Source organism: Hydractinia symbiolongicarpus, chromosome 2 (assembly GCF_029227915.1).
Source record: "Hydractinia symbiolongicarpus strain clone_291-10 chromosome 2, HSymV2.1, whole genome shotgun sequence".
Classification (NCBI taxonomy): Eukaryota; Metazoa; Cnidaria; class Hydrozoa; order Anthoathecata; family Hydractiniidae; genus Hydractinia; species Hydractinia symbiolongicarpus.
In genome coordinates this window covers 24720199-24741036 of record NC_079876.1, presented here as the reverse complement: position 1 = coordinate 24741036, position 20838 = coordinate 24720199, and the positions used below count along the sequence as shown (strand labels likewise).

At 34.5% G+C, this 20838-nt stretch overlaps 2 protein-coding genes across 2 annotated transcripts; both read left to right on the top strand.

The window, feature by feature from the left end:
- Positions 1-4361: 4361 nt before the first annotated feature.
- On the top strand, positions 4362-12315 carry LOC130630313 (membrane-spanning 4-domains subfamily A member 8-like). Its single transcript, XM_057443770.1, has 5 exons — positions 4362-4479; positions 9392-9524; positions 10265-10520; positions 10823-11052; positions 11232-12315. Exons 2-5 carry the CDS (start codon positions 9410-9412, stop codon positions 11459-11461), a joined length of 831 nt encoding a protein of 276 aa, XP_057299753.1. The 5' UTR covers positions 4362-4479; positions 9392-9409; the 3' UTR covers positions 11462-12315.
- A 1913-nt stretch (positions 12316-14228) lies between these two features.
- LOC130630312 (membrane-spanning 4-domains subfamily A member 8-like) lies at positions 14229-20336 on the top strand. Its single transcript, XM_057443769.1, has 5 exons — positions 14229-14357; positions 15047-15186; positions 15633-15888; positions 19366-19661; positions 19793-20336. Exons 2-5 carry the CDS (start codon positions 15063-15065, stop codon positions 20050-20052), a joined length of 936 nt encoding a protein of 311 aa, XP_057299752.1. The 5' UTR covers positions 14229-14357; positions 15047-15062; the 3' UTR covers positions 20053-20336.
- Positions 20337-20838: the final 502 nt, after the last annotated feature.

Here is a 20838-nt window from a genome sequence, read left to right as displayed (position 1 = left end):
CAATCTTGGCTGTTATTGATGAAGATTTATTAGAGAAAAATCGTGATTTAACTAAAGAATTATCCGAAATTGTTGAAGAAATAGTTGACGACCCTTCTGAAAGCTGTTTTTCCTGTGATATATGCTCCAAAACAAGCAAAACACAACGGGGACTCACAAGACACCGAAATGCGAAACATCGTCAGCCACAAAACCAGTTAAATGACGACAGCCTCACTACTGCTGAAACCAAGCTCCATCCGTAATACTTTAAGAAGTACACCCAATTAAGTGCAAGTAAACTTTCTAAAGATGAATGCTATAGTGAGAAGACCAGAAATGAATTTGTCAATTATGTTATTACAAACGACGATACAAACTTTTCCTATAGTTTTGTCAGAGATGTGATTGGTAGTTTTAAAGGCGATGCTGAAAAGTTTTATCCGGCCTTCTATAAATCTGTGTCTGAAAATATTGTTTTCAGAAATTTATCAAATCGAAGCTCTATTCTCCTTGGTTTTGAAGTGGCTAATCACGTACTTGCTCATCTCACTAATTCAACTGTAAAAGAAAACACTGTAGAATTTTCTTCCCATGTGAATTTTTCACCCAAAGAAAGAAACATAATTCAATATCTAAGTGGTTATGTATTTAGTACCCTATATCGTCGCATTAGGAGATCAAAAAAATCAAGAAGTATGCTTGGAGTTCAAAGTTTGGACATCTTATTAGCTGGAAAGTCATGTCTTGTGGAAGACGATAAAAATTCTGATTTAGTAAATATGAAGGACAGAGGAAGGTTATGGTCAGTAACCGATGATGTTTTCAGAATTTTTTGTTGTGCAGAACTTGAAGTTCGTGCTGCAACTGCTAATTTTCACCATACAATTGATAGTAAGAAAATTGTTTCAGACCTGCTTGAGAACCCTGTTGTGCTTTGTAATTACAACAAAATAACATCACACTCAACCGAAAAAGTCACAAAAGAATTAGCAATGAACTTACTTGAGCATCTCATCATGCTTTATGTTCGTGTTCGTGTTTTTTCATTTGTGAAAGATAAATGTGAGCTGCACAAAATTGCATCAAAACAGAAAAAAGCTCGATCTCTACGCACTGAAATCAAGAAATCTTCAAGCAATCTTTCAGATGGACATTGACACTAAGAGTCCAGAACAGTGACTATAAACCTGTTACAACTGCTATTTTTATAGCAACAAATTTTAAAACAATATTATTTTGGCACATGGTATAATAAATAATTATGGAAGTCTACAAAAAGGTCCAGGTAGTGTATATAGGTTTTAAGGTATTTCAAAATATTTTTTATTAATGTTTGTGTTAAGCAGAAATACAGTGCTTGTTCTTGCTTATTAAGCCAATTTAATGTTTTTTATAAATGTGTGGCTATAAAAATAACCGTTTTTAGTTTCTTCTTTCTTCCAAGTGTGTTTAATTGCTCTTACGGCATGGCACAGTTTCAATATCAATTTCATGACAGTTACCAGCTATGGGTCGGAAAATCTTTTGTGTTCTAATTGTGTTGTCGTTATAACCAAAATCACAGATTGATGGGTTATCTTTCCTATGACCAATTGCACGTTGACGACCAAAGTAGTTTTCAAGGGGATCTTGACAAAATCTTTCTGTCAGTACATATGGAACTCCATTATTAATTAAATACTGGATTAATTCAACAGTAGAATGGACAGTGATTTTGATTCCTTGGTAGGTTTGCCGTGAAATAAACATATTTGCTCTAGCATTATCCGTAAAATTACCAGGCCTATCAGCAATTGAATCTTTCCATGTTTTGAAATATCCTAGAAATGTTTCGGTCAACCATAAGAATCTTTCATCATCAACAGATGTGTACGGTTTAAGAAATGGTTTACGTTTAATTGCTGCTTCTTTGGTATTCTTGACGTTAAGACAGTCAAAAAATTGGTCGAACATATTACAATATTTGGCAGTTGCATTAGCTTCTGGTGGTCCATACAATTGAAGAGCGTTAAAGACAGATTCGCTTAACACTTGTGCTGCCAGACGTACATTCATGACTAAATATGGTGTGAGGTTGATGTGGTCATTTGTTATTTTAGGAACAAGATGTAATCCACAGTCTAAGTCCTCAAGGAATAACTTTGAAATATGGTTTCAGGTGATATAACTTCCATCATTCCACATACTTCTGGTACATCTTCCTGCAAGAGAATTACTCAGGCAATTGCGGGCTGTTTTAATTAAGTGTGGTGGATCTGAGATGAAGTAGATGTACCGTTCCTCATCCGCCATAACATTCAAAGTGCGGTATGTTACGTCCACTCCTGCATTAATGTCAGCTACACGGGTCATGTTTAGATGCATATGGTACATTCGTCGGTTTGGAGATGCTCCATCACTTGTGACACCAACAACTTTTATGCCACATTTTTCCTCCAGTATGCCAACCGCTTTCCAAAAGAGAGGAAACAATTGAATTGATGTGACATTGGTAGTAGCAAAATTTGCAAATGAAAATTTTAAAGGATTTACAATGCTTCTCACAAGAAAAACTAAGACATGAGATGCAATTTCATCAACCTTTTTCAACGCAACATAATTTAGATCAATATCACCAAAGTCAACAAAACCGATAAGATCACCATTATGCTTATTCCACACAAGACTTTCTTGAATTTTCATTTCATCCATTAATAATATTGCATATTTCTCATGTGGTTGGAATTTGGAGACCATATTACACAATTCCTGGTTAACGTCTTTGTTAAAACCTTGCTTTGGACGAATATAGTTCTTATAGTCCCTTAAACGACGTCTACTAGGGAGTACCAAGAAACCACTGTCTTTCTTATCATCAACACGAATCTCATCATAAAAGGCGGGGGATTTTGCAGCTAAACCCAAGCAGTAACGAATGATCATAGGATGATAGCGAACACCAGTTTTCGATGATGATAAATATTTCTGCTGCTCTTCCCAAAAAAATGTCATGAATGGTGGTATCTTGCGATTAGTTGTTGACATAATATTTATGAAATCATCACCAAGACTTTTTTGGACTGAAACTGCACAAGTGGAAATTTCATCTTGCATTTTCTTTAACTCTTCCTTTAATTCTTTATTTTCCAACCGGTGATTTTGAAGGTTTTTATGATTCGGTCTGGAGAAGTCATGGAAATTGGTGCTTTAAGTTTGGCAGATGAAATTAAATTGTCCCTTTTCCTTTTCAAACTTAGGCTTTCTTTTGACTCCGACCTAACACATTCCAAGCATTTTTCAGAAGAAGGTGGAATAAGAACTATGCAATTTGGAGATCGATACCATTTGCTTTGATGAAGAGGTGCACTAGTACTATCCTTGATGTTAAATACTTTTGGAACACAGTGCTCAAGACAGCTACCAGCAAAGTGGTCTGTCAAACCTGGGCATAATTTCAAATTCATAATTAATCTTGTTAAATATGTGATTGTAATAAGTTTTAGTGATTGAGAATAAATGTCGTGTTTAGCAGGAACAGACCATAATAAAACACGAACAGTAAAAACAAGATTATTATCAACATATATCTCATACTTTGGAACTGAGTGGATCATCATGACAGGCAAAAGAAGCACAATCACTTGTATAGGTAAAACTTCAACCGACTAATTTCAATAACTGAGTTTTAGAAATAAAATCTGTAAATGACTTGTACTGATCAGTAATGACATTTTCCACTGGTTCAATTTTTTTCTGCAAAATTGATTGTGCTGATTGACGAGGCTTAGAAGATGTGGAGGATGAAGGAAAACTTTTGATAGGAAGGTTTATTGTGGGGATAGCACCGGGAACAAGTGTGGTTCTGCTAGAGTGGTTACGATTCATTTGATCTTCGCTGAAGTGCTTTTCACAAATATATATTTTCTTTCTTTGAAATCTATCCCTTAGAGCATGATCAACTTCCCTATATCTTATCACAACATCAACTAACTTTTCTCTCCACGACTTGTCAAATTGATTCTCACCAGCAGGAACTTTAAAAATAGATAGACCTTTATATTTAGCCCTTCGTGAAACTGTGCAACCGTATATAGAGCAATTTTCGCCAGGCATGTTGAAAATAATTCTGTTTAAATGTTTGTTAATCCTATGTTGTTTACAGTAACTAACCACTTAAATGCGCCATTTTTCAACACGAGCGTGCAGTCAAAGCACTGGGTACGAGGTATATTCTGCTAACAAAAACATAAACAATAGAGCCGCGCGATTCACCAGACTATCTCTTTTTCTTATGACTATGTTATATCTTTGACGCGTTGCCATGGTTAAATAAAGAATTTATCAAGTGAATTATTTAATTCAAATTTACTTGATAAATTCTTCATTCGAAAAATTGAATCGATAGATAAATGTTTAAATAGCTACTTTATCTGTTTTCACATTTTCAAAAAAGACAGTGATTCATAAATGACTTTATAAATAACTTTAGTAACAAAGTTAACTTGCTGAGAGAGATTGGTATGTTTTTGTTGCTTTTATGTTGTTGTTGTTCTTTGATAAGAATAGTGTTTTTTTCGTTTCAATATAAATATTCTTAACTTTTGGGCAAAATTCATCCTGATATTAACATATTTTTAGCACAGTTAAGATCTAAGAGTGCAAAATCAGGTAAAAACCGCCCCTAAGATGCTTTCGGCATTCTAATTTTGGCAGACAGCTATATTCTGTCGTGTAGAAAGTCGTTCTACAATAATAAGAGGATACATGTTTATATCAGTTAATAAAGAATATTAGGGTATTAGACACGTACGAACTCCCTGCTCCAGTATCTAAAAGTGCAAGACACTTCACACCATTTACTTGAACCATAACAGTCGGATAGATGGCAGGATCTTCTGTAGTAGCTAACGATGGTGTCCGAGTAACCTTGTCGCAAAGAGAAGTGTGGTGCTTATTCTTACAATGCATATAATTCTGCTAGGACAATTTACTGTTCTATGACCACTTCTTGTGCAAGTGAAGCAGAGTTTTTTGGCGATAACAATCTTTCTTCTTTCCTCGAGCTTGTTAATCTTTTTACAGCCGGCTGCCTTGTGATACTCTTTGTCACAATAGATGCGTTTTCTTTGCTCATACTCTCCTTGCTTGGTGTGCAATAAACTTTCTCTTTTTGGTTCTTGCTTTTGTTTATGAACAGCAATAGGTTTTCTCTCTTTCCATTTTCTCAGCGATTCTAAGAATTTGACCAAAGTTCCACTCTTGCCAGTCATCATCCAGCCTCACTAGATCGGCACATATTGACAGCAACTTGTCCAGCGTGATTCTAACGTATCCATTGATTTCCTTTGATTTACCCATAGTTTCTAACGACTGTACATTCGTTGTCAGTTTTTCATAAAATTCATTACTTCACATTACATTGATGGATTATCGGGAGACTCATAATCGCTTGAATATGAGCGTTTGCCACTTCACTTGGTTTCCCATATTTCGTTTTAAGGATTGATTTTTCTCTCTCATATCCTTCGCTAGTAAAACGTAGTCCTTCGATACATACCTTCGCCTTAGATCCAACAAGCTCTTTTAGGTGCGAAAATTTTTCAACCGCAGATAATGTAGATTTACCGATCTCGGACTCGAATTGCCCCCAAAAACTTTGCCAGTCAAGATGGGTTGCTTCAAATTTGGAAATCACCAAATTTGGCAGTTTCACCTTCACTTCTTGACCTTTGGTCGCTTTAATTGTTTTTCCGTCAAATTTCATTCTCATCTCTAATTTCATCCGTTCTAACTTCAATTCTTTTTCATACTTAGCGTTTCTTTTTTCTTGTTCTTCTTTCTCTCGTTCAGCAGCTGCTTGTTTTTCCTCGTCTTGCTTAATTGCTGCAATGGTTATCTGTAAGTGGTCGTATTGTTCTTCCAATTTCAACAGTCTTTCATCAATCTGCTCTCCAAACTCATTTACTTCCTCTTCGCTCATCTCTTCCTTGAAAATCAGCATCTGCGCATTCGTTTTATGCCGAAGCGCTTCGTCTTGTTGTTCTTCGATTTTTTTGAGAGTTCTTTCCAGTTCCTTATTTTTCTCCTGGCAAGTATTTTTGGCACAGCCTTTTCCGATAATTTTAGATACTTAATAATGGCATCGATATCCTTGTTAATTCTTTCTGATTTTGAACTGGTTATGTCCTTTCTTCTTATCCTCTCCCTTCAATTTGATGCTTGTCTTTACTTTCTTGCTTCTTGCTGCTCACTTGCTTTTGTTGCTGATCGTCATTGCTCACTAGCTTATGTTGTTGATCTTCACTACTCACTTGTTTTTGTTGTAGATCCCCGTTGCTCACTTATTCACTTGTTTCTGTCTTTGAATCCTCACTGCTCACTTGTTTCTGTCGTTGAATCCTCAATGCTTACTTGTTTCTTTCGTTGAATCCTCAATGTTCACTAGCTTATGTTGTTGATCTTCACTACTCACTTGTTTCTGTTGTAGATCCCCGTTGTTCCCTTGTTCACTTGTTTCTGTCTTTGAATCCTCAATGTTTACTTGTTTCTGTCTTAGAATCCTCAATGTTCACTTGTTTCTGTCGTTGAATCCTCACTACTAACTTGTTTCTGTTGTAGATCCCCGTTGCTCACTTGTTCACTTGTTTCTGTCTTTGAATCCTCACTTCTTACTTGTTTCTGTCGTTGAATCCTCACTACTCACTTATTTCTGTCGTTGAATCCTCAATGTTCACTTGTTTCTGTCTTTGAATCCTCACTACTCACTTATTTCTGTCGTTGAATCCTCAATGCTTACTTGTTTCTGTCGTTGAATCCTCAATGTTCACTAGCTTATGTTGTTGATCTTCACTACTCACTTGTTTCTGTTGTAGATCCCCGTTGTTCACTTGTTCATTTGTTTCTGTCTTTGAATCCTCAATGTTCACTTGTTTCTGTCGTTGAATCCTCACTACTAACTTGTTTCTGTTGTAGATCCCCGTTGCTCACTTGTTCACTTGTTTCTGTCTTTGAATCCTCACTTCTTACTTGTTTCTGTCGTTGAATCCTCACTACTAACTTGTTTCTGTTGTAGATCCCCGTTGCTCACTTGTTCACTTGTTTCTGTCTTTGAATCCTCAATGTTCACTTGTTTCTGTCGTTGAATCCTCACTACTAACTTGTTTCTGTTGGAGATCCCCGTTGCTCACTTGTTCACTTGTTTCTGTCGTTGAATCCTCAATGTTCACTTGTTTCTGTCGTTGAATCCTCACTACTAACTTGTTTCTGTTGTAGATCCTTGTTGCTCACTTGTTCACTTGTTTCTGTCTTTGAATCCTCACTACTCACTTATTTCTGTCGTTGAATCCTTAATGTTCACTTGTTTCTGTCTTTGAATCCTCACTGCTCACTTATTTCTGTCGTTGAATCCTCAATGTTCACTTGTTTCTGTCTTTGAATCCTCACTACTCACTTATTTCTGTCGTTGAATCCTCAATGCTTACTTGTTTCTGTCGTTGAATCCTCAATGTTCACTTATTTCTGTCGTTGAATCCTCACTACTAACTTGTTTCTTTCGTTGAATCCTCACTGCTCACTTGTTTCTGTCGTTGAATCCTCACTACTAACTTGTTTCTGTTGTAGATCCTTGTTGCTCACTTGTTGCCCAGTGATGCAGATTGCCACCGGTGCACTTTAGTCTCACGTTAACAGAATGTGACTTCTAATTAATTTAATGTGTGTTGTTAACTCGTTCTCACATCATTTGATCTTTCACTTTTGCATGAAATCACAGTTCAAATGTATGACGCACGTCTATGAAGAACGTGTTCGCACTTTAATTTAAAAATGTTAGCAATTAATGTTCCCCGGTAATCATAAGTTTTCGTAAACAAGCGAATATAAGGAAGTTCTTCTTTACGGAATTAACAACAATTAAAATAGTTTACAGTTTCTTACAGCAACTTTATGACACTGAGTTCTTCTCGATTGATATCAGTAATAACTTTTACTTCTGAAAATAGATAATTTTACACTACCATACACCACACAGTTCATAAACAACCTCTCCCATCAGCGGTGCCTCTTTGTTGGGATCTTGCGTCGAGGCACGACAATGATTAATCACATATAGTTTTATATACTCTTTTTCTCGTATATAAACAACTTCATATGGCTCACTAATTACATCGCATACGTAGAATTACTTCTGCTTGTTAGAAGGCGGCATCGATCTCCATACGTCACCATTCGCTCACGTAACAACTGCACAGCAGTCATGCTCACACGGAAGATCACGTGATCAACGAAATAACTCGCCACAGTAGCACAATTAGAAAATCACGCAGAAACTGACAACGGGTATTACTAACAGAGCTCAAACCCAGACAAATTAAGCCATTGACACATCCTGGAGTAGCGCATTGGCACTAGGTGATGAAATTCTAATGGAATGCTTACAGCAGTGGCATTTTAGATGTAAAATCCCTTTTGAAAATGTTTAATGTAATACACCTTTTTACAGTTTAAGTTGTTCGCTCGTGTTATATTAAAAAAGGAAGTAAGTACAGTTAATTTGATAAAAGGCTTTGACCATGGGCATAGTTATTATTTCCCATTTTTTGAAGAAATAGTTAGTCACATGGCATGAAAATTTAGTATGTTATTGCCAGTAACCCTACTTAAAGCACATGTGAAGAAATTGTAACTTTTCTTTTCGAAATATTTCCCCCAAAAATATTTCACTTTAATAACAGCTTACTTCTTTTTTTTAATTCTCAAGTAGAGCGTTGTAACAAAAGAAAGATTTATATAAACAATGGTTAAATGAAACTGTGAACTCGTGTATTCCATTTAAAATTAATTACTTCCGACCTGTGTTTAACTCTTTCTAAAACTTGATTGAGCGCTGAGTAGAGCTAAACAAAGCCAGCCTACTTTTACTTTTTAGCCAGATGTATCGTGCTGCATAAATCTTAGATAGCCAAAACCTGAAAATTTAGATTCAATGTGTAAATACATGGTTAAAAAACGTTATTGAAATATTCATTTTAACATGTACAAAGTTGCATATTTAGAAAAAAAATAAAATTTTATTTATGTGCAAGGATGGAGATTAACATCAATGACGACGATTTTACTTAACTCATCTTTAGCCACTTTAAACGCACCAAATTAACATTTTGTCTACAACATATCGTAAGAAACAGAGAGTAGACTATCTATGTACCTAGTTCGCTAGTTGAGCTCATGCTCTTCTGTTAAAGTCTTATACATTTTGGTAAAATGTTTTATCATAGCTATTGTTATTGTTTCTCGTTTGGTATATTTGACAATCTAAATTTTACTAAGCTGCGGCTAGGATTATGTGATTACATTTAGTTGGTATGTGAAAGTAATTAATACAGTTTAATGCATATCTTATCAAGACTTTTTGCTTGTTCTTTTTTCGTAGGGCAGTTTAATACTAATCATGATGTACCAAGGAGCACAACCAGTTCAAACAGTTATTGGACCAGCACCTGCTCCACATGTAGTTGTGCCCACCACTCAAAGTACTTTAAATGTGGCTGCTGTTCGTGGATTAGGTATGTTTTATTCTCACCTGACCAAACAGGTGGTTTCTGATAAGATCTCTTTCAAGATCTCTTGTATTTTATTGTTATTTAAAGTGTACGAGGATTACTATTATTTAAATCCTCTCCAGATTATTTTTTTCATTATTATGTTTCATTATTTTTTTTTTTTGTGGGAACGGGTGAGTACAGAAAGCGCGTCGTTATATTATGAGGTGAAATGCTTGCATTATTTAAATTAATAACCATTTTCGTGTTTGTAACGGTCTAAGGTGCGAATAACAGATTGAACTAAATTAAGTCTAAATAGTAATTATTTTCATCTCTCCAACAAATGTCGTCGAAGAAGTGTCTCAAATAATTGATGATGGAATAAAAAAATGCCGACATCAGAAAATAATTATTGTCGTAAGTTTTCCCTTAAGGTATGATTTTAAGTTAACATATGACAGACATCATTTGAACCAAAATAACTAATGGGTTATAAAATAATTTATAACCCATCACAAGAGAAGTTATGGTAATAGGGTATTACCCACCATCCATAGACACTGACTTTCCGATACTTCGAAAGTTTACGAAATTAAACACGATTATTAATTGTTTTTTTTTTCCTGTGTGTATATTTGAAGCAATCGTTATGATGTCACGCTTGTGAAACACGAAATATTAAATAGCGCTTTCACAAACGTCTGCATGACGTAGTTTGTAGCCGATCACTAATTGATGTATTTTTCTATACCACATGCTAGGTATCACGCAAATTATAATTGGAATAGTTTCGGTTGGGTGTGGAATTGTGGCAGCTGTTGGATTGCACAGCAATTGGGTCAACAGTGTTGGATACGCCATATGGGCCGGCATTTGGATTATTATTACCGGAATACTCGGTGTTTCGTCAGCATCTAATCCAAACAATCGTTGTTTGGTGGGCACGTCAATGGCGTTCAACTTTGTGTCAACGTTGATATCATTTTCTCATGGCATAACATACGCAATTGCTTTATGGTATGTCCTTAAAATTAGCATAGAGCTTGTTGTAACAGTGTCCTTTTAATTGCTATGTTTAAACCTACCTACCCACTTAACTAAGCATCTACCTGGCTGTCTGTTTCATCTTTGCTGTCATAAACACTGTACTTTAATTTATACGTGATTTATAGATCTGCGATTTTGTTATTTTTTCACATAGGTACTTACACTTCAGGCGAATTTACCAATCTCTAAATTTAGCACACCTAAAGTTAGTCTCTCACCTCCACACATATAGTTTCCGGAAAATAAAAATCCAAGCCTTTGCTTTTTCTTAGGCTCTACTCTAGCTGCTCTTCGTATGCGTATTATTATTACAACTACTACAACTACAATCGCTACTATTTCAAGGATTCATTTGGTTGCAATAAACATAAAAAAGTTGGTATGGCTATCTATGGAGTCCTTTTGGTATGCATGATTGTTGAGTTCTTTGTTGCATTGGTAGCTGCAATTCTTTGTCGCAGAGCTTGCTGCTCATGTTGTAGAGGCTCGTCACAATCAAGAGGTTCGTCCTTCATGTGTTTTTGATTCATGTTGTGACATTATTTTTTTCATTTGTCCTTCTTTTAATCAATTGGAAAAAGGAAATCATTTTGCGAAAACTTTGTGTCGATTATCCGTTATGGTCTTTTAAAACACATGCAAATGATTTTGTTAATGATTTTAATTTAATTTTATTTCAAGGAGTTGTTTTCCAAACTCAACCACAGTATGTGACAACCCACACCGGACAAACAAACCAGGGGTACCCAGTAACTGCTGGTGTTATGAATCCTGTTTCCTACAACTACCAACAACAGCCGCAATATCAACAGGAACAACCACAGCTGGTGCAAATTCCTCCAAATTCTCAGGGAAGCGCCCAATCGGCGTATGCCCCCCCATCACACACCAAGGAAGTACCTCCCCAATAAGTTGGGTTGAGTCATTTTACACATACTTTGCACGCAATATAATTTTATGCAGTTATTTTATTAAAAGAACTTCATTTGAGGAATCAAGATTTTTGACGCATGGTGCAAAGAAAAAACTAGTAAATGTGTCGTGAACTGTGTACGGCGTCAATAAAACGACAAGATAATAGAAGTTAATATAAAGGAAGAAAGTGTTTTCTAGTAGAAAGACAGCAGAATCTAAATTTGCGGTTCCTAAATTACAGCTTTATTAATATTGTTATTTTGCTTTTGGAATCATATGCGGCATCATTTAATTGACTTGTATATAATTTTTAATCCAACATTTTCTCTGTTTGTGGCATTGTTGTTACAGCTAATAAGCTTTGTTTTCCAGCAGAGGTCCATTAATAAAAAGCATCTGTTACAACAAGTTGTTATTTTAATGTATAAATAAAGGTTTTGGGTGAAGATTTCAAAAACCACATTCATTTTCTTTAAACGGTTGACAAAAAGCTGCGACACGAAAACTAATTAAGGATAGTTGTATGGGACCGTTGTGAAAAGTGAATACTAAACTGTTTTTATATTTACACCACCCTTTTATACATGGATAACTGTGTAGAAGTTACATAAAAAGGTTACAACTATTTTATTTTGTCCTGGTTTCTCCATGCAAAACTTGATATAGGTGTCAGATGCGATCGTCCCTGTCTGAAGCTGTAATGTGCCTGATGCTGTAATTATCATATAAAACTAAAAGGATAAATTTTTTCTCATATTTAATAGTATCTCAGTTCAATTACAAACTACAGGATTGTTAGTAGAGATCTAAGTTACCTGTATTTCAATAGGAAATATATTCAAGGCTTTTACTTTATTTTTTTCTTATTTGTTCCCTTTACTTTGAATCTAAAATCAAAATTCAGTTGTTTTTTGCTTGGATTCCATGTTTTATTGCTTCGCTAAAATTTATCAACCAATGATCATATAAGTAATATTTATGTCCAAAATTTTATTTCTTGAAGGGGTTATTAAAAAGGGTAGTAACTATTAAAACCTTGAAAGAGTTGCATGCAGCGGACGAATCTATAGTCTATTCCAATGTTTTTACCTTTCTATGACGGCGTTTACAATAGAGTTTTTTTTCGTCCGGAGCAAAGTGAAATTACTTTCATCATTGTTCAGAAGCTATGAACTGTTTACATTATGCCCTGAAGTGGAACTCTCTTTGATATGATTTTTTGGCTTTCCTGACAGAAACGAAATGTTTGGTGCAGGTGGTGTGTAAAAACCCAACGTAAGCAGACCGACATTCAGCTTTAAAGAAAGTATTGCTACAATGGTCACGTGCTTTCATATGGTTGCGTAAAACAAGGCTACGTCCCGAAGTTTTAAATTCTTTTCGGGAAGTCTTATGTCTTCGGTTTCAAATTTTTTACTTCAGGCGATGTTAAACACTGCTTGGATAGATACTAAAATCTATAAAACAAAAAAGTAATGTTAAGTTGTAATATTGCAGATTACCTGAAGACGTTTCAGGAAAGCCTTCATTATTAGATTTTGCATTCCATGCATATTCCCTTTTACTATCTCGCCTGTGAGAATAGTTTTGGTTTCCAACTGTGAACTGACTAACTATGTCCCAAATGGTCAATTGCAACGTCACAGATTTAAACTTCGCAACTAAACTCTCTAAGTACTTGGAAGTCATCTAAATGACGTTTCATGCCAAAATTGGTATTTGTTTTCGACAAAATTTAGCACAGTTAACAAAAAAGGTATGCTGAACAGTTGCATCATCATTTTGTTTTTTGTCACCTAAATGTCATTTTGGCACAAAATTAGTCCAAAAATCGAAACTACCTTATTTTGAACAAGATTTGACACAGTTAATAAAAAAGTATGCTAAACATGATAGTGACATCAAGATGCTAATTTTTTGTCAACTAAATGCCGTTTAGGACGATAAACGTTTTAATCGTGCGACTTTCAACCGTGAATGATAGGCTGTATTTTCTGTTAGCAGAAATTGTAGAATACACCTTTCCCGAATTTCATAAATTATAATAATTATAACGTCAACCAAAATTTTATAATGGTTCTATGCTCTTTAAAAAAGGATATTCAGAATATTTAATCATCATCACAAAAATAAATTTATAAAGCAATATAATAGTCTGGTTGGATTTTATTTAGATTTGAAGAAAATAATTATTTTAAAAACGACGTTATTCTAGGAAAGGTCTGCTATAAGGTGTTTAACCGTATCTTTCAGCTCGGATTTGAGGCACTTAACGAACAGAAATATGTGCAAAATTAGGTAATTTGTTCTAACTTTTGCTAAGGAACTTAGGGATCAGAATCATTTTTAGTATTGACCTATTTAATTGAGTTTGGCATAATTAGGAAATTCGGGAAAGGTTTACTGGGTTGCATTGTCGATGTTTCATAGTTGTGAATTTTTTAATAGCGAGATAGTTTATACAGCACATGCATCTTGTTTTTGCGCTGGTAAAGAAAGACGTTTGTGGTAAGAGAAAACATTTTTTATGCTTATAGTTAGATCGCTTCATACTAAGAAAGGATTTGATAATTTTTTATAACCAATACTTTATGGGTCCTAACACCATAATGTTCCAATAATTTGAAAAAGCATAACCTGCAGTTAAAAATGCTTGTTTTTCTATTCTCATCTTATTAAGTTTCGCAAAATTCAAACAAAATTTCTATTATGACATGTTGCTATGGTTGATTATTCATTTACTACTATTCAATCATTAATATGGAGTCAATAGATAAATCATTGGTTTTTTTTCTCTATTTTTTGATTATTTTTATCAAACTAGGTGTTTTATTAAATTTGAAAACAAAATCGATGTTGAAGAGAAATAATTGAAAAGTAAACACGTAAGCGGTAGGTTTTCGCTCTTGTAGTTTTCGCTGTTTTTGTTGTTGTTGTTATAAATAACAACAAATGTGTTATTCCTTTTCGCATTCTCGATTCTGTTCTGAAAATTTGACGTAGTTATCGAAAATTCTAGAGTAACTTTGATTTCTAGCTCTTTCTGCATTTTCAATTAAAGAAAAGATTATTAGTTAATAGGTGGTCTGTTCAGTTTGTTTATGTTTAACATTTGACTTCGAACCATCTGTTCGGTATTTCCAAGGTTAAAAAGCCACTCTGGTTATCACATATTTGGTGTATAAGTTCTTTCAGTTTTCGATATGTTTGGTAAAATAAGAATTGTATAATAATAATGCTAACTAAATTTCAAGATTGTCAGTTTGTCACTACTGTCTTTAACCTATCGGGCCTGTCTAGGTTTGGACTAATCAATAATTCTTCGTGTTAACTGAACATACCATAGTAGGTTATTTTGTTTAATTCAGCGGATCGTTCTTGTAAATGTTGTACATTGTGAGAATAAAATCAAGAATGCGAGATGGAATAACACATTTGTTTCTATTTAGAAAAAGTTCGATGCATCACTAATTTTTTTTTTTTTTTTTACTATGGATTCAGAAAAAACGCTTGCCTTCAGAAGATCTTTACAGTCTAATATTCTCCTGGAAATTATTTTTCCTCTTTTTTTTTTGTATTAGAAATCAATAACCAATCATGACCACATACCCAATGGCGCAACCAGTTCAAACAGTTGCGGCACCTGCACCGGCTCCGCATGCGGTCGTATCTACTGCACCGCCTCAAAGCACTTTAAAAGTGGCGGCTATCCGTGGCTTAGGTATGTTTGTTTTGCTATATGGAAACTTTAATCTATATGAGGGAGCTTTATCATAAAACTGTACCTAGCAGTACTACATCAGTCATATATTTAGCATTCACTTTTAACCATGCAGATATTTGTAATTTGTTTTACCTATGTCAGACGCTAATTTTAATACCAACGGTAATAGCTTCGGGCATGTTGTGTTTTGATTGGACTTTTTATTAGCTTTTCTTACGCATCAATTAACATTTTAAGTCGGTATTTCACTTACCTTAAAAACTAAACGAAAGATGTGTGTAAACGCTTCCAGTGAGCTGATAGGATCAAAAGGATTATTTATTCATCGTTTTCTATAGTAAAGATTAAGACAATTACTGCTTCATTTAATTATATATTATTGTATATTCTGACACCATCCTTCCAATGTTGTAACCGAGGTAATGCGGTAAAAAACATTTTAGGTATCACGCAAATTGTTATTGGAACAATATCTGTTGGATGTGGGATTGGTGCAGCTGCAGGACTGCACAGTAATTGGGCAAACGGCGGTGGGTACGCCATATGGGGCGGTATTTGGATTATTATAACTGGTATACTTGCCACTTCGTCTGCATCCCATCCAAATAATCGATGTCTGCTTGGTACTTCAATGGCGTTCAACATTGTGTCAACAGTTGCTTCATTTTATGCTGGGGTCATGTATGCCATCGTCTTAGGGTACGTCTTCTGTTTCTCAAGAATTTGCTAGAAATTCATTTCGAGACCCGTAACACATTCAGGAAAACAAAAGACATGGTCAATAGAATTAAACGTAGTATTTCAGCTAACAAATTTGTAACAACTGATTGGACAAATTAAATCATCTGTTCTGATATATTTTTCAGACGTTTCTAGGAAATATGAGAGAACTACCCGCTTTTTTGTAAGAACAACAGCATAAAAAAACGACGTTATTTTGTGCCGAAAAGTAAGAACAAATTGTGTTTTTTACAACTAAACAACCTGAGTCGGAATTTTGTCACAAATTAAGAACAATCAAGAATCTGGAAACATTCTGGTTACTATCAGATTTTGTCTAACAGATTTATTTGAATCAACAAAATCTGATAATGTAAACAGAAATATTGTCGTCAAATTTTTTGTCAAAAATCACTAATTATACAAGTGCATGAGGTTACAGGAATTTTCGCCAAAATTCTCAAAACTTCACGAATTGATGGAAATGTGTACATGTTTGTAGTTTTAAGTAAAGAGGTGATATCTGTTGGTAGAGCACCTTTTCCAAAATATCCCCCACATATTCAACTGGGCATATGTTACTATGGGCCGGAATACCAAAATACCTTCACAGAAATACCAGCAACACCTGTCCTGGGCTCAACAAATGTGTTGAATAAATTGCCCATTTGTTTATATCATAAACTTTGATAGGTGGTAAAAGGATGCTACAAAATTAAAAAAATATATAGAGTGACACAAATTTTAAAGGTACTGCCTGCATCACATATAGTTTACTCCTGTCAGGAATCGAACCTGAACCTTTTACGAAATTGTATCATAAATATCATACCATTTAATCACAGGATTTTAGACAATAAATAAATAAAAAAATCAAGCGTGCATACTCATGAAAAACTCATCATACCTCAATAACATTACAAATTGATAAAACGCACATAAACGATGACCAAATGAAGGATTTTGAAACATGTTTTGCTCTCTCAATTATGGCTTGTTTTCTTGACTTCGTCTTTGTGTACACGTCACAACCAACATCCGATAAACATTGCACAAAATTATTGTTAGGAAATTGTTGGAGCATTCGATGTTCAGCGTAATATGTTGCATTTTGATACATTTCCAAAGAGGTCAAAATTCTCAAAATTGAAGCTGGCGTTTTATCACCAACCAGCAACACAGAATTAGATCTGTAAAGACAGTTACCATCTCCACTGACACTGACGGGCATAACAAGAAAAAACACACATTTGATAGGAAGGAGTTATGAAATAAAATTTATTAGTAAGTTTACCAGATTAAAACTATAATGTTAGGCTTATGAAAAAAGCATGTATATTATAGGTATACCTGACTGGCCTCAATCTTGATAATGAAGCAGCACTTTTTCTAACCATATTGCTATGTATAACGTATGCCCAGTCGTCTTGGCGAAGAATACCACGAAATTGATGGACTTTCCATACAACTTCATAAAACTTTCTTTTCCATTCATCATGCTGGCTCAATATTTTATTGAAATCCATCTACTAGTGTATCCTTGCTATTATGTATAAAATAACAAATGAATCACCACATGAACACTTAAGAATATTTTTGAGTGTTAAGACAAAACAGTAGCTACACAAACCCACTTTTTCACAAAATATAGCACAGCCCAGAAATTCCATACAGAACATAGCCAGTGGAAAAACTTAGCTTGCACACATCCTCAACTAGTGGTTTAGTGAATAATAAATAAGTATCTCATTCACTAAAGATATTCTTGCAGAGAGAAACCTAGCATAGCTACCCTAGAATAATCTTCCCTAGCAACAACCCATCGATTGTTGATTGCTTATAAACACAAGCAAAGTGGACTTATGTTTGCATTAACTTTGTTAAGGTTGAGAAATTCTGTCTACCTTGCCTTTTTTTGCTTATTTGCTTATACGCGATAGTAAAGTAGTTTTTTATCTCCGCATTCTCTCCATGCAAAGAAGCAAATATATCAACTTTGAGACGCTTACTTGCTTATTCTTTAATAAGCAAGAAAGCAAAGTTGCTTTTCGTTTCGTTTGCTCAGAAAAGTATTTATCTACTTTGTTTAGGAAACTGAATAAGCGCAATAAGAAAAAACACAACTTCCTTACCAGACTTCTTAAATAATACAACGAAAACTACACACGCGACCCGCATGGGCTTTTTCTCTACGTTTTTAAAAGTAAGCGCGCGCTTATCTTGCTTATACCTCCATCTGACCCTGAAAAAACCTTTAAATAAAAATTTTTCATTCGCCGTTAAACAGAATAAGAGAAGGTTGTCTGTAACTTTTTTTTAAAAAGGATCAGGAAATTCCAAAAGTTTGTTTGAGTACGTATATTTCGTTGACGCTCATAGAAATGTAAAAACCGATAAAACACAGTAATACTACTTGATGGTTACAGCACAAGAATCCTATAAGATTAAATTAAAAATATAATAAATAAGATACAGCGTTAGATTATATACTTAAGTTACTAAAGCATACCATATAATTGGCGGCTTTTATGCGATCAGGTGATCAGATACAGCACTGTTGCTAGGCAACATAGATTTGCTGTATGTGGAGAGTACTTCCCTGTTCTTACCTTCTGGTGGCGTGAAGTTTCACCGTAGTATGTAGTGATGCGGCTACTGCACGTAAATCTATATAACACTTGAAATGTGTTGGAATAAATTGCTTTCATAAAACACAGGCTTGAGTTTCACTTAAAAGTTTGAGATTTCTATTGTGTTGTGAGAGCCAAATCGAAAATATGTTATGTTTGTAACCAAGGAAAGAAACAGAAAGAAGGATTAAGTGGTGCTGCGTACCACCCTTTCGGTAGACCCCTTGATAAATCAGGTAAAAGTTTGAGAGCGAAGTTGGTTTGGTTGACTTTACAAATAAAAGAAAAGTCGGATAATGCGACTAGTAATTACCGGACTAAAAACAAATAATACAAACATAACTATTGTTTTCTCATAAAAGCGATTTTGAATGTAAATCAAGAAGATCAACTGCTTAAATATAAAACAAAACTTTTATTAATGTTCGCAGCACTATTGAGAAACATATTGGGTTATATATTTGCATAAATAAGTCTGTAAAATACACGATTTATTTTTCTTAAAACAAATGTTCACTCTTTTGTATTTGAGCCATTATTATTTCATGTGACCAGAAAACTCAAAAGCCCAATCACTTGGCGATAAGATTACACGTAATACTGATAAGAGCTTCAAACACAAACATATTGCACAGTTAGTTGGGCATATGATTAATAACGTTACTATGACACTAGATGATTTTTTAAAATATTCTCTTTATTTAAACTCAAGCAAGGTACGCCAGTGTTTGCCAATTCTTCGTCACATCCTTTGGACCAGACAAAAAACACTGGTCCTGTACAAACTGTTTAATGTATTTTATTTGTCATGCTTTTCTTCTTCTAGGCACTACTCCAATTGTTCTGCGATGTATTACGTCAGATACCATACCTACTACTACAGGGTACCCAGTTACAGCTACTACTACAGCTACACTTATTACACTCTCCACACCGATTATTATCACACCTATTACAAGTATTATGGCAAATTTGGTTGCAATGTACATAAAAACGCTGGTAAAGCCATCTACGCTGTTCTTCTCACATGTATGATCATCGAGTTCTTTGTTGCATTGACAGCTGCAATTCTTTGTTGCTTGGTTTCTTGCTCATGTTGTGGAGCACCGTCACGATCACGAGGTTTTTTTATATTATTTTGTCTGTTTGGAAACTGAAAGCATGTTTGAGAGTGTTTTCATGACCTTGGTTGTTTATCATAAAACACAAGAAATGGTCTTTGAAAATAATTTTTTTATTACTATTATTTTAAGGAATTGTTTTCCAAACTCAACCACAGCAAGTCACCACTTACACTGTGCAAACAAACCAAACGTACCCAGTAACTGCTGGGGTCATGAATCCTGTTCCCTACAACTACCAACAGCAGCTGCAATATCAACAACCACCACCAATGCAACAACCCCAACATCATCAACTGGATCAACATCCACAAGTGCAACTGGTACAACCCGGTCCAAGTTATGAAGAGAAAGCTCAGATGACATATCCACCTCCATCATACACGCAATAAGTTTCTCCCAAATACATCGGGCTAAATGATATTTGTATTTTAAAGATAACTTTTTGTCGTCATTTAGATGCATCATGTAAATATACTTTATTAAATATGCACAAAGGCATTATACAGAACTGGTTTATATGAGTGAAGGAAGATATGTAAAGAGAGCGAAGATGATAAAAAGAACATTGGCCATTCACAACCACAGTTATTGTGCACTCTGAGTTTGACTATGCACTATGTAATTTAAAATTTATGTAATTTTGTAAAAAACGAATTGTTAATTTTTAATTCTAGATGAGTTTTATTCAGATATTTACAAACACAACCTCCTTCGCAGCGCTTATTGTGTCTTTTTTATATCGGGACGGGAAGACAAACATCACCTTCCCGATCTAAAAAAGATGTTCTTGGTGTAAACATAAAAACAAGTTGTTATAGAAGTACTGCATTTCAATTATTAAAGTGTCGTTTTTTAAACTTACTAATTTTTTCCATGATCTTTTAAAATGTATTTCTTAGCTTGTTTGTCAACCCCTGTTTGGTATGAAAGGGTGAAGGGCATATAGTACCTCCTGTAAATTTGGATTTTCATATCTTTTATATTACTTGCTCAAATTATATGAAACATTGTGACTATTATTATTTTTCCACAAAATACACTAAGCAATTTATAATAAACACATTGCTTTAAAGCACCATAATAAACTCTTGAAAATGAAAAATGCTATATTTTTTTTTATTCAAACATTTTGGCTAATCTTACCACCTGTCTCATCTGTTTTTCATGATCTTCAC